The 15,062-nt window shown below is 35.8% G+C and overlaps 1 protein-coding gene across 2 annotated transcripts in view; it reads right to left on the bottom strand.

The window, feature by feature from the left end:
• LOC111155225 (reelin) overlaps positions 1–15,062 on the bottom strand; it is a 505,959-nt gene that overhangs the window by 179,701 nt on the left and 311,196 nt on the right. For both annotated transcript variants that reach the window (XM_022515343.1, XM_022515345.1), the window contains exon 12: positions 772–923. In XM_022515343.1, the coding sequence (XP_022371051.1) occupies positions 772–923 (152 nt within the window). The remainder of the gene's footprint in view (positions 1–771; positions 924–15,062) is intronic.

The following is a 15,062-nucleotide window of genomic DNA, read 5'->3' as shown; positions in this document are numbered from 1 at the left end:
GATGAGCTGCCATCTTTGTGAGTAAGTTCAAAGGTGTTAAATGTTTATTAAATGTTTATTTCCTGTTTCACTTCCAGGTGTTGCCTGTGCTTTTCTAGTCACTCAACAAAAAAGGCATGTGACACCTACTCACATTTCTGGAATGACATCCAGTGGAAGAATACGTAACTAACACGATAATTTTGAGAGGGCCCTAATTTCAACCCCCTCATTCTTCCTTGGGTATTTTTCTAAATGTTTATTTACTTATATGCTCCACAATAATCTGGGGAAAAGTACATCTTATGAGCACTTTCTTTGTGTGTTTGGCACATATTAAAAAGTGGACAGTGTTATTAAGGTATTATAAACCTGTTTCTTAACTTCCCATTCATTTCATCAGTGATGAAATGATGATATATCCATGAAAACAAATGGCTTACTTGGATGACTGCTTCTGGGGGAAGCCAGGGACTTTGGACAAAGGAGTGATTTTGTTCTCAGCTTCTCTCCCATTGTCTTTTCAGCTATGATCACTGAAGGAGAGATGGGATGAAGGTCTATGGCATTTTACCTTCAGGACTACCAAGGCATTTCAGGACTAGCTCTCTTATAGGATGGTACTAGTGGGGCTGGTCTGAAGCAGGTGTGAGCTTTTGCTCATCTAATAGAACTGTGATTTCATGAATTTCATTTTATGTTGTTAGACAACAAACAATCTTACTTCCACAGGGATCTGGGCTGGTGTAGATTCTGCCTTAGGTTAACAAAATTTGTTCAAATTATACCTACCCATAATAAAGTAAAATCTCAGGTTCCCATAACCGGTGGTATCCATATATGGGGTGCATAGTTTCCTCTCTCCATCTTTGAGGAAGACCATCGATAAACCTGATTCTACTGTTCCACATTCTGTACCAATGACAGCTCCCAAGATGTCCCACCTTAAAAAAAAGTGAGAATCATGAACAACTGGAATATTAAGCCAAAGATTCATAGAGTATAGCATTTTATTTTTACTGAGGAACATATACTTAATAATCAATCATTCTGAAATAAAGATGTGGTACAACCGATTTAATAATGAACAAATTTTAAACACATTCCATTCACAATTATGATTTTTCTGCAGAGGATAAATTTAATCAATACTATGTATAGTATGTCTACTACATGATAGTCTTTATTCTCAAAGTACTTACAGTCAAGATTGGTGGGGGACTCAGTGTGAACTGAGGAAACAGGGAACCGTAAAAGCGAGTATCATAAGATCATATACTTTTATGGTATTTTGTACATTACCAAAATGTAACTAGAATGTAATGTAAATAATAATGTAATAACGCAATAATAAAGTAATAATGTAAAAAATGTAAATAGAATGTAAAGTCATAGGAGTGGCAAGAGTCTAGCAAGTTTTCCAAAGAAGATGAGATTTAAACTGGATCATGTCGAAAAATATAGAATCAGATATATAGGAGAGAACAAAAATATCTAATATTTTAAAATTCCTGTTTCTCCTTAGTGTTTATTTCTGGTTGTGTCTAATCTGGATATTGCTAGTCACACAACTCGCTTGCCCACACATGGAGGAAATTGGGACACACAGAGGTTAAGTGGCTTGCCTAAGGCTAATTGCTGGTTTAGCTCTAAAATTGAGATCTTCTGTTTCTCAGTTTGTTGTTATTTTAGTAGTTTCGGTTCTAAAGACTGTATTGTGTCAGGGAGATTATGTTGACCCATTTCAGTTTATAATAGATTTGGGATCAAGATGTTTAGGAAATGTCTTTTTTTTCATAATTTAACGGATTATATTAATCATTCGAGAAACTCAAAAATAACTTTTTGAAGCAGCTCTTAATAGTGCTGGACCACTGTAAATTAACAAGGAACCTCCCTTGACTCATACAAGAAAATCTCACCCTGGTTCATTGGTCTTTTACTTGCTCCATTTATCCCAATTAAACCACTCAGCCTACTGATCCACAAAGCAAGTCAAGCTTATAAATGATGCATATGATGGCTCCTTTTAGGAGTTAGAGTATTTTTAAAGTGAAAAATTGGATAGAAATAGATGGAATTGTCCTGGACTAAAAGAACCTTCTATTCAGGTGAAAAATGAGATTAGTTGTCTTTTTCTCATTATTAGTTGTAAATGAAAAATTCTTCTAGATGAATCTAAATGAATTGTTTTCAAGACTTCCACCACAGACAGTGTGTGAGATATGTTCAGACTGTATGTTTCTTTTTTTTTTTTTTTTTAAGGTTTATTTATTTGAGAGAGAAAAAGAGTGTGCACACACAATCGGGAGGGGCAGAGGGAGAGAGAATCTCAAGCAGACTCCTCATGAGAGTGGAGCCCGATGCCGAGCTCGGTCTCACAACCCTGAGATCACGACCTGAGCCTAAACCAAGAGTTGGACGCTTAACTGACTGAGCCACCCAGGCATCCCTGTATGTTTCTTTTCAATCTTTATTTTACAGTCCAATATATTCAATTTTACTCTACATTAGTCTTATTTCTCCCACTTTTAAATGTTGGAAGATAACGCAAGTGAAGTTATTTTCTTTAGAAACCTAAATATTTATAATCAAATGAAATGGAAATTTGAGTCTGCTTTGAAGAGAAAGAAGAAGAGAGAGAGATCTAAAAAATCATTTTGTGTGTCAGTGATTTGAATAAATTATCTTGCATTTATTAAAAATTCAGTAGAAGCCTGTTGTAGCATAAGCTCATTCTTTCATGAATTTGTGTAGATACTGGCTCAAGCTTAGCTGGAGACTTGAGAGTCCAGATCCGTGAGGGTGCAAAGTTGTGGGTCTTTTCTAGATAGTCCCCGAACGTCTCTCCATAATCACTTACATGAAGTAAAACTGTAACATAACCAAATCTTTGAGGCCAGAAGTGGTATCTGAGGAGCTCTAGAGTTTTAGTAGTATTTTTGATGGCATGGCAATTTTCCTGAAAATGAGTGTTACTTTTCTACAGCCTAATTTATGTCTTCCTCAGGTAAATGTGGTTGTAGTGAGTTGCATTTGAAGGACTGTCTGCCTACAGGGGAGAGACCTCTACAACATAGCAATTTATATTTATGCTTTATGCTTTGATGACTAAGTCCAAAAAAAGAGCCCCTATATTATTTATTATAAATACAGTGGTATCTATTATTTATAATACAGTGAGTTGAATTTGGAACATAGAAAAAAAATTCATAATCAATAAAATGCCTTAAGGCAACTTTGTTCCTTCGATGTAGCAAGGTCACAATGATGTTTAATTTAGATCTTTAAAATATGACTTTTCTATTCTTGTGTCAAAAAAAGAGGAATATTTTTGTAAGTAAAGATGATTTAAAGCGGTTTCTTAGCTGGAAAGCAGATGGTCCTCTCAACTATTTTGGAATGCTTTGAGAATACAATTAATTATGTTTTAATCAGCTCATACTTTGATATTTTTAAGAAAGGTACAAGAGGGTAGAAATTAAATCTTTTCACACAGAAAAGATAAATATGTTAGGCGATGGATGTGTTAATTAACTAGATGGAGTTCTTTCACAACGAATACATATATCGTGTCACGATGATGTGCTTTAACTTTCTCACAATCTTGTATGTCAGTGATGCCTCAGGAAAGCTGAAATTAAAAAAGATTTCTTTCATTAGCTTAAAAATAGAATGAGATCTATTCTTTGAAGGGCAATTTGGCAGTAACTATCAAGATGAAAACTACATACCTCCGTGTATGTATATGTATGTGTATGTACCTGATTCTCTAATTTTCCTTTTCCCTTTTAGGAATCTACCTTTCAAAAATACTTTAACAAGTATGCAAAAATTTTCATTACAATATTTTTTGTTGTCAAAGGGGTTCAACTAGATAAACTGGTACATCACCCTTTTGAAATCCTGATCTATATTTACTGACTAGAAGATACATTCATTATATGTTGGTGGTCCTAAAAAATTAAGTTGTGGCACAGTATACAAAATATGACTCTAGTGGGTGCTGTGTTTGTGTGTGTGTAATCACAGAGAAATTTCTGAATCAATATATGTGTACAATTTAACTGAGAGAAATGGGATTAGCATGGGGGACTTGTGATTTTTCCTTTACATATCTGCTTTGCAGTAAGAATGTAATTTTCAGGAAAAAAGAAGAAAGGCATTCAACTTATAGGTATTATAATGCAGAATAAAAACGTAAATGATCTCATTATACGTTGATGAAAATGCTAAGAATATGAACACAGGCAATAGAAGTCATATTTTAATCAGATATTCTCTGCCTACAAATATGGGCATAAAATGCTCTAAAGCTAATGAAGCATTTCACATTATCTCTGAAAATTTGTTTTATTATATTTTCCAGATTATATCAAATCACCTAAAGTTGGTGTGAGCTAAGATATAGGATAAAGCCTGGCTACTGAGATCCCACATTTACCAAATTCATAAGATTTTTTAAATCCCTGTGAACTCTCTGAGGTTAAATAAGTTCATTCTATCCATAAGGTCTCTATTTGGGATAAATGCTCTGTTATTTAATAAGGGATGTGCCATAGGTAAAGACCCTTCCACATTCATTTATATTCATGAGGTTTATCTTGAGTGTGAGCCCTGTGCGGTCTAGCAAGGTGTGGACTTCGAATGAAGGCCTCTCTACCTTCATTTAGAGGTTTTTCCCTTAGCATGACAGCTTAGGAGAAGGTAAAGGATGAACTCTATCTGAAAGCTTCCCTGCATTTCAAAAATTCTTTTCTTCAATTGGTTCCCCTGTATTTCACTCAAATTCAATTTTGTTTTCGGTTTTTATTACGTGCATTATGTTGATTTACTCTCTTGTCGGAATAACATTAATAAAGAACATTGTCTTTGGAATGGGAGAAAGCACTCAGCTTTCTTACCAATAAGACAGAAATATGACCCAGACTGGAGGACGGTTAGAGAAAATAATGTGCTGCCTGGGATGTGACAGCATGTCAGTAGGTGTTAGATTCCCCCCCCCCCCCCCCCCCATAAAACGTAGCGCTACCGCTGCTTTAAAGTAAGTGGAAGAGACCATTCAAGTGAACTTCTAAGTTATAATGAGTGTTTTTAATTTTTCACACCAGAATTAGCGAAGCAGCAAGACTGGACAAAGTCACAGTACCATGTACAAGTGGTACTACTTCATCTTTAAGCAAAGGGATACTGAGCTGAAAGAAAAATGACACTTCATCTATCGTGGATCTTTGGTACTATTCATGATTTTTGTCTGTAATCTTCTGGGCTCCTCAGTTTATTATTTATGTTATCGAAATGGTCAGGTTGGTTTGGCTTTAATAAAAATGAACATGCTTATAAAAGAAAAAAAATCCACTTAATACAATATTAACACAGACTGCCAACCTATCTCCAGTCCACTTACCTTGAATTATAAGCTTAAATAAAATCCTTTTTTAGCTTTATAAGCATTTTTGTGAAAAGTGTTCTAAGTCAGAGGGAACATAATTCTTCTGGGTAGAACAGAGGGAAGAATTTTTAGAAAATACAAGAAGATATTCAAACTGTTCTGGAGAATTCTAAATAATTTGAAAGCCTATTTTCAGTTAAAGCACCAACTTATATTGAAGGGGCTATAATACAGATTGTTCTTGTTGGTTTATATGCGATTTTGGTTTTCAATGGTCATGTGTAAGATTCTTTGCTACTATTTCCCTGGAACAAGGAAGCCAATATAAAATTGTTTTATTGAGTTTATATTGACTTTTATTTGTCCCCCTGCCCCACTGGATAACTTTCAATATCAAGAAAAACATATTGAGTCAGATGTAGGTGTAATCCAGTTAGCAAGCAGTGCTATTAAAACATATAACTGATACTTTGAATTTTGGTCTCTCTATAGTAAATAATCTGTCAGAGACGAAGCTGTGGCACACCTCAGAAAACCAGTCTTACTCAATTTTTTCTTCTATAATCTTAGATGAATTTTTAAAAAATATATACTTAAAAAGAGCTTCTTCAAAGCAAATTCATAAAGCAGTTACCTTAATAGGATATGGGTGGTAGTACAAGAGGATTGTTAGCAATGGAAGTTGGACGGAACTGGAACTGGAACTGGTTCAGAGACTACTCTCTTTCTAAACATTGAAAAAGCCAGCAACACCAAATATGGGAAAGCAAATGTGACCTCAGGATGAGTCCTGTTTGCCCTCCAAGCATTTTTTCTATATCTTGTTGGTGTATTGGATTTATGGGCATTCCGTCATGTGCAGTATTTGCCAGTTGTTGCTTTTAATTTTTAAGTAGAGGAAGATGCTTCACAGAAATTATGTCTGTGGCCTGGGAGGGGATGGCTACATGGAGAAGTACAGTTGGCAATATTTTTTGCATCACCCATAACCACACTCTCCCAGAGACAAGCACAATTTTAGTATATTTATTTCTAATATTTTTGTATGTATATTTCCAAATGGTTGTGGTAATGTTATATAGATGGTTTATACTCTGTCTTTCTTCACTTCTATTAGTAATGTACACATTTTCCAGGCTACTATTAATTCTTTATAAATGAGCCACACAGGGGCACCTAGGTGGCTCAGTGGGTTAAAGCCTCTGCCTTTGGCTCAGGTCATGATCCCAGGGTCCTGGGATCAAGCACCACATCGGGCGGTCTGCTCAGCAGGGAGCCTGCTTCCCCCCCCTCTCTCTGCCTGCCTCTCTGCCTACTTGTGATCTCTGCCTGTCAAATAAATAAATAAAATATTAATAAAAAATAAATGAGCCACACAATATTTTGTTATGTATATACCAAACTGTACCTAGTCATTTTCTTATTTTTGAATTTCAAAATATAATAATAAATAGTCATACTATTTAGCATACTTTATGGGTCTGGGGAATTAAACCGTCAATTCCCTAATGCTCCTGGATGTGTTCTAGGATACAGGTAATTACAGGATAAGCTTCTTGAGGTGTTAGAGCTCTGCTCTTACTTCACAGAAACCCCTAGATCATCAAGACTGACTTGTGGCCAGTGGTGATCAGGCGAACCACTGAGGAAGGGCTATGGAGAACATAGACAAGGTTGAAGACATGGGCATCTCAACATTTCGGTGCCAGCAGCCTCCTCCAATACCTCCCACAGAGAAATCCCATCACTGGCTGATGTTGTGCCAAGCTGTCAGAAATTAAATCACTTTGGAAGGATTCAGATTTCATTCTCTCTTTCTCTGTGACCTCAGTAAAGATTCTGTCTTGGAAGGGAAGCCAGTGGGGGTATTCTGGATGTTCGCACGGACAGCTGTTTTTTGGAGGGGGAGGAGGGGGGCTACAAACTAACTCAAGAATGGCAGAACCAAAAGCAAAGATGGTGTGTGAATGTGCTGCACATGAAAGGTTTAACATTTAATTTCTATGAAGGAGTTCCAGAACAATACAGCGTTTACTTTTTTGTTATTTGAAATTTTACTGTTTATATTTTTAAAGTATTAAAAAAATTTGCCTCAAGAGAAAGCAATGTTAGAACTCAGGGCCAAAGCAAACCAGAACGAGATACACATTCTTTTAATAGCTTGTAACAAGATTACTCAGATCCATTTTAGCACTTTCACGGTTTTAAAATATATCCATTTATCACTTTAACTAATATGGTCTTTTTTCTTAATGACACTTCATTGGTTTATTTAGAGAATCCAATTTAGGTTTCATTGGCCACTTCAACTTTATTTGTTTGCGTTTCTTCTATAGCTCATTAATTAATCTGAGTATAATTTTCCTTTGAGCACCACTTTGCTCATATCCCATTACCAACAGTAATTATAGTGGGGATAACGGCTAATTCTAAGTTTTTTGATTGCATATTATGTGCTATGCATTGTGGCAAGTGTCCTACATATACTATTGCATAAGATATCCCCTTTTATCCTTTTTAGTGTTTAAATTTGGATTTTTTTTATCTGATTTGAATGATCTGATTTTAATATGCCTCCTTCTCTCATAGTTTTCTGGTGTATTTGTTTCTCTTCTTTGATTTTTAATTTCGTATGTTATTGTAAATATATAGCTTACTTTTATTAAAAACTTCCTTTGGAAATCTCATTTAATAAATGAATATAACTCAGATTTATTGAGTTACTGATATGTTTGAAAATATCATTTAATAAATACAACTTGGTCAAATTTATTGGGTTACTGATATGTTTAGATGGATTCTTGACAAATTGTTTTCTGTTTTCTATTGACACTGTTTTTTACTGTTTCCTTTTGTTCCTTTCCCGGCATGTATGAGACTCAGTCTTCCATGTCCTATGTGACCCTCATGTTTCAGAAATTACATAGTCTGTTTCTGGCTAATCTATTATTTACATATTTACACTTAAAAGTTTTCTATTAACATTAAGAGTTACCCCAGAGCTGTATCCTCATTCCAAGCAAGATAGGAACTTTGGCAGTATTTTACTTCCTTACTCTTCTTTCCTTTTTGTCACTTTCCCTTTGTACTTCTCATTGAGGTCATCTGGGCTTTAATTTCAAATTTTTATTAAATTACTTTTTAAGAATCAATACTTATTTAGACTGAACTAGAGGCTTTTTTTTTTCTTTGATCGCTACTCTTTCTTGAATCATATTTCTCTTAGATTAATTACTAGGAACATATTACCTCACAATTCTTTCAGAGAGGGTTTGGGGGGTAGTAAATATTTTGAACCTGGTGTGTCTGAAAAGGTTTGTTTTCATTTTGTTTTTTTTCCAATTGAAGTATAATCGACATATGATATCCTATTAGTTTCAGATGTAGGTCACAGTGATTTAATATTTTTATGTATTAAGAAAAGATCTCCGTAAGTCTACTTACCATATGTTTCCATAAAAAGTTATTGTAATATTATTGACTATTTCCCTATGCTGTACATTACATCCAAAGGTAGAAAGAAAAGTTAACAATGAAATCCCATGTATATAATATCCAATTTCAGTAATTGTCAAGTTGTTTGGGTTCTTTTGATATTGAATTGTGTAACTTCTTTATATATTTTGGATTTTAACCTCTTATTGGGTATGTAATTTGCAAATATCTTTGACCATTCAGTAGGCAGTCTTTTTGCTTTGTGGATGGCTTCCTTTGCGGTGCAAGAACTTTTAGTCTGATGTAACTTCATCTACTTTTCATAGATTTGAAAAGTTGTATTTTGATTTTCATTTGTTTCAAGTATTTTTTTTAAATTTTCTCTTTGATTCCATGTGTTTGTGTTTTTTTCAGTTTTGTTCTTGTAGTTGACTTCTAGTTTCATATGTTATGGTTAGAATAGATGCTTGATACGATTTAAGTCTTCTTGAATTTACTGAGACTTGTTTTGTGGTCTAACATATGATCCATCCTGGTGAATGTCCCATGTACATCTGAAGAGTGTGTGTTCTACAGTTTTTGGATGAAATATTCTCTATATATCTATTCAGTCCATCTGGACTAATGTGTTGTTTAAGGTCAGTGTTTCCCTATTGATTTTCTGTCTGAATGATCTATCCATTGAGGTAAGTGGGGTATTAAAGTCTCATGCTATTATTGTATTGCTGCCAATCACTCCCTTTATGTCTGTTAATATTGCTTTATATACTTAGGTGTTGCCATGTTGGGTGCATAAATATTTACAAATGTTATATCCTCCCCTGGGTTGACACTTTTGTCATATAATCTTCTTTGTATTTTGTTATAATCAGTCTTAAAGTCTATTTTATCTGAAATGAGAATTGGTACTCCAACTTTCTTTTCATTTCTATTTGCATGGACTATCTTTATCCATCACTTCACTTTTAGTCTGTCTGTGTCTCTGTATCTCAAGTGTCTCTTGCAGACAGAATATAAAAGGGTGTTATTTTTTTCATCCTCTCAGCCACTGTATCTCTTTTGATTGGAGCATTTAGTCCATTTACATTTAAAGTAATTATTGATAGGTATGTACTTATTTTCATTTTGTTATTTGTTTTCTGGCTATTTCTGTAGTTCTTCTCTGTTCCTTTCTTCTTCGGTTGGTCTCTTCCTTTGTGGCTTCATGATTTTCTTTAGTGTTGTTTGGGTTCCATTCTCTTTATTTTTTGTGTTTCTATCAAAGGTTTTGGGTTATGTACACAAAACACAATTACCATGAAGTTCTTGTATATGTATAAGAATAAAAAGGTTTTTGTCTTTTCCTAATTGTTGTATGATAATTGACTGGAGAAGAATTTTATGTTCCAAATAATTTTTTCAGAACTAGATAACTTCTTCATTTTTTTTTAAACTTAATGCTTAGTGCTACCAAGAAAAGTACTATGAATCTCACCTAGAAGCTTTTAGGATTTCTTCTTTTATCGGTGTTCTGAAGTTTCTTCCTGATGTTCTAGGACTGGATATGTTCCCATTCATCTTGCTAAACACTTCATTCACAGGAACTATGTCTTCTTCTTCTTCTTCTTTTTTTTTTTTCTTTTTTCAATCTTGGGAACTTTTCTTCAGCAATATCTTTGAATATTTCATTCCATATATTCTCTCTGACCTCTCTTTCTGTAATTCTTATTTTCCTAACATCAGAAGAGCCAAATTTCCCCCATACTTTACAACTTTCTTTCTTATATTCAGTGACCCCAAGTTTTGGGTAGACTTCAAGACGCAAATTTCTAGCTCATTAATTTGTTCTTCAGTGGAGGAAAAAAAAATTAAGTTAGTTTCAACAATCATATATTTTCATCTCACATCTCTATGCTTTCTCATAAAATGTCTTTTAATTTATCAAATGCAGTATGCACTCTTATCTGTCTGAGGATATGAATTATGCCTCTTATCAAATCTGTTTGTTTATCCTACTCTTTCTGTTTTCTCAGACCTTAGTTCTTTAGTTTGATGATTTTTAAATGGAGCTGATTTTCCTCAGATTTGTTGATTCTAGATCATTTGCTTAAATTTGTATCTGTTATTATTTTTTTAATTTTGGTATAAAAATGGCTACTGGGCAGATGGGCCTTTACATGGGACTACCATGTTACCCCTTGAGGTTTCCAGTTACCTGGATTGCCCTGTTTCTCCACTGCAAGTGTCCACATTCATTGCTTCTTCCTGGGAATAGAGGCCTCTACTTGGAAGTAGGTATACTGAGGGACTCTCCTCTTTGGCAGTCACTATCGCAAAACCTGAGCCCCATCCTTATTCCTGTGACCAGCATCTGAGTCCTGGGTCAGGGCTGAGCCATCTTTTCCGTGTCTTATTCAACATCTGTTTGGGGCTATAGTTCCCTCCTTCCATCAGATCTTCTCTTCTCTTTTTGGGTACAACACTTTTATAATTCCTGACCCAACTAGGGCACATTTTTTTGTTCATTTTATAGTGTCATTATAGATATGTTTGCTCATTTTCTGTAATTTCCAAGGATTTGGGGCAAGTGGTGAAGACTGAAGCATGCTGTGTCGATTCAATATTCTAACATTCATTACATTTGTGGAGTTCCTCTTTAACGTGAATAGTGACAACCATAAAGGTATTTGAAGAGTAAAAACATACAATGTTTGCATTTGGGATGAAAAAGAAGTATACAAAATCTATATGATAGCAGTGTGTGTTTCTACAAAGCTCTTTCCCACCTAAAGGCAGTCTCCGCTAGGTGAGATATGGTGGTGGCTAATTAAATGAGGTATTTGTAAAGTTAAGCCGAAGCTTAGAAAGATTCACATAAATTATCAGTGTATCCATTAAAGTTTCTCTCTTGCTGAAGTAACAAATGTGTCTTTTTCTTCTTCTTCTTCTTCTTTTTTTTCAGATGTGTCTTCTTAATGAAAAAGAGAAAAAAACCTTTACGATCCCACTTAAAAAATAAACCTACCAACATTGGATTTAGGACAGTTTTATGATATGAGAGGCAAACAGCTCTTACATCCCTGTGATGTGAGATCAAATAGTTTGACTCAAATGGTAGGAAAAGAGGAACATCTGGGAAACCAGATTCCCAAAATAGTGGCTTTCTTTTCTTTCTTAACATTCATATGAAGTGTTTTCAAATTATTAGAAAGAACTGCATATTCATTTTTCTCTTTCATAATTCTTACAGGTGAAATACATCATTAAGAGAAGTAAAAATATATACAGGTTAATAATTTAATTAATTCATTAAAAAAATTTTTTTTTATTTTTAAAATAGTGACCTCAAGATTCACAGAGCTCCATCAATTCAACTGGCTGTTCTTGAGCACAGTGGGGATTTACTGTCTACATTTTCTATGTCAGCAAGTGAGCCAATAATGATTAATTATCAGTGTGGGTGATGATGACGGAGATGAAGAATGAGACAAATATTTAGTAAATCTGGCTGGTAAAACAAAACACATCAAGAAATTCACTACCAAATTCCTAATCTCTTTTTCTTTGCCGGCTCTTACCCTAGGTAAAACAAATTTCACATTAATTTGATTTTGTGATGGGCTTTTTCCCCCCTCCAAAGTTATAAATAAAAATTATCATGACAACTTTCTTCCCTGGACCAGTAAAGCAACATTTGGGAGTGGGTGAAAGGGATGCAGAGAGGGGAGACACACACACACACATACACACACACACACTCTCTCTCTCTCTCTCATGGACTAAACCAGCATTTTTAACATCACTGCAAACACGGAAAACACTAGATCCTCTCATTATCCTCTTATACCTTTATGTTATAACAGCAAGCTGGATGACTGGGCAACCAGATGAGAGCACAAATGAGGTATATCTGGGGGCTATGGCCTGATAACTTAGGGGGAAAGCTGCAAATAAACCTACGATGTAGTTGCTAGGATAATTTATTGCTTTTAGGACTGGGAGGAGTTAATTGTACAGCAATTAGAGTGCACAGGTGCTTTTGTCAAGCACATTAGTCTATGTTATTGGAGCAGAGATCTGCTGACAAGGCCATGGCCGGAAAGTATTAGCCTCTTAACTGTGACCAAAATCCTGATACATCCTCAGGACTGAGAAGGGGCCAAAGAGCATAATTGCAACCACCTGAGTCACTGAGTGGATGGAACTTGTGCTGACATTCCTCTGTGTGCGTCTTAACTTTAGTTCTTTTTTCAGGAATACTAACAGTTCCTTCTTTGTTTTTGGGGGGGATGGTGTGAATAATTTAGTTTACCACAAATTCTCTCATAACATTAGTGCTCTGTGAAAATGCCTGCTCTGTTAACAGAAATAATTTTTTTGCAAGCTATATCTCTGGACTAGTACACTAATTTTCTAAGATATGTTCAGTTTCTTCTAATATAAAATCAATTCCTTTCCAAGCTTAACTCGTGGTTTCTGTTTGTTTATACTAAATCTTCACTAATGTTACTAGCAGATTGCTGGATGGACCATTAATCCATCCAAAAAAGCTTTTCTTTGGTTCTTTTATAGACAAGCTTTGATGATACAACAAGCTGGAAAAAAAAGAAAAAAAGAAAAGGAAAGGAAAAGAAAGCATTGTGGGACAGGGAATAGGTAGATATGAAAGCCATAATTAAAAACAAATTTTCTCTCTCCCCAAAGGAATAGGAATAGTAACACTGAAGTCTTTGAGAAAAGAGATAGATAGGCAGGGATTTAGGTGGGTAAGAGAGTTGTCCTCCTGGAGTTAAATTTGTGTTTCTCTCTCTGCTTTAGTGGGATGGGGGCTGGGTATCATGAAATCATCCACATCCCCAGGGGATGTGGGTCTCACTGAAGAGGTTGGCTCATCACTTCCACACGGATGGTATTAGCTTGGAGAGATGAAGGAGTGGAGGTCAACAGATGTCTTGTGCTTCCAGATTTGGGACTCTCTCATAGGCAGTCAGGCTCCATAACCAGGAAAGGGGTTTGAATTGGTCTTCTGTATCAGGAATCAGAAAGGGAGAACTGATCCACTGGTGAAGGTTCTTTATCTCCAAAAGGTAGGTAAAGAAGCCTTGCGTACATTGTCAAAATTCTGGACCCCATCAAAGCCCACTGGTTTGTAAGGGGAGTGGAATGGGTCCTGTGTAGTGTAGGGGTTATGAAGGAAAGCAGCCTAACTCTTGGGAAAATCCTGGAGATGGAACAGAAGAGCAGTAGTTGCTGGTCCCTCAAGGAGACACCTGGGCCACACTGGAAATGGAACTGCCAGAGTGTTGGTAACTTTATGGACTGAAGGGCTTGAGCATCACTGCTAGGCTGTGAACGAATGAGGTCCCTCAAAGTGTCAGCCTTCTTCAGAGGCGTAACTTGGCCTGCCCCACAGGCTGGACTTCCTTGAGACAGGGCTCTGTCAGCCACAACAGAAATCTAGCTTTCAACAAGTGAAAGACCCTGATGTAGCAGCAAAAGGTCACAGCAGCAGTGGCAGCTCAGGCTGCTGGACAGATCTCTGTCTATAAATCTCAGGCCCCAGGAAGATGACTGAAAGTCTCAATATAAGAGTAGTGGAAAGATTTTGTGTTCCATACACATTGAAAAAGAACTTTTCCCCAGTAAAACCTGAATCAACAAAGCTGAACTAAAAGTGCTTCAATTGTAGTTAAAAGGTACTTGCAATTATAAATTTTTAATATACATTAAAGTAGTTGATTATTTTTTAAAAGATTTTATTTATTTATTTGACAGAGACAGACACAGAAAGAGAGGGAACACAAGCAGGGGGACTGGGAGAGGGAAAGCAGACTCCCTGCCGAGTAGAGAGCCCCATGTGGGGCTCGATCCCAGGACCCTGGGATCATGACCTGAGCCAAAGGCAGACGTTCAATTACTGAGCCAGCCAGGTGCCCCAAAAGTAGCTGATTATTTAATAAAGAATGTTTAGGGCAAGTCTAACCATTTGTCCTGTCTATAAGAACAATTGGCTTTGGGGCGCCTGGATGGCCCAGTCAGCTAAGCACCTGTCTCTTGATTTCGGCTCAGGTTGAGATCTCAGGGTCACGAGATGGAGCCCCACGTTGGGTTCTTCACTCAGCATGGAGTCTGCTTCAGATTCTCTCTCTCTTTCTCTCTGCCCTTCCTCCTCCTGCTTTCTCTCTCAAATAAATAAATGAATCTTCTAAAAGAACAATCAATATTGATTTAACTATGCTTTTGCTATTTAATAATATGCATTTAAAATATGTCCAGT

The sequence above is a fragment of the Enhydra lutris genome, unplaced genomic scaffold, assembly GCF_002288905.1.
Source record: "Enhydra lutris kenyoni isolate GAN:26980312 unplaced genomic scaffold, ASM228890v2 scaffoldscaffold40, whole genome shotgun sequence".
NCBI classification, from domain to species: Eukaryota; Metazoa; Chordata; class Mammalia; order Carnivora; family Mustelidae; genus Enhydra; species Enhydra lutris.
Note: the sequence above shows the minus strand (reverse complement) of the source record. Positions and strands in the feature narration are given on the sequence as shown.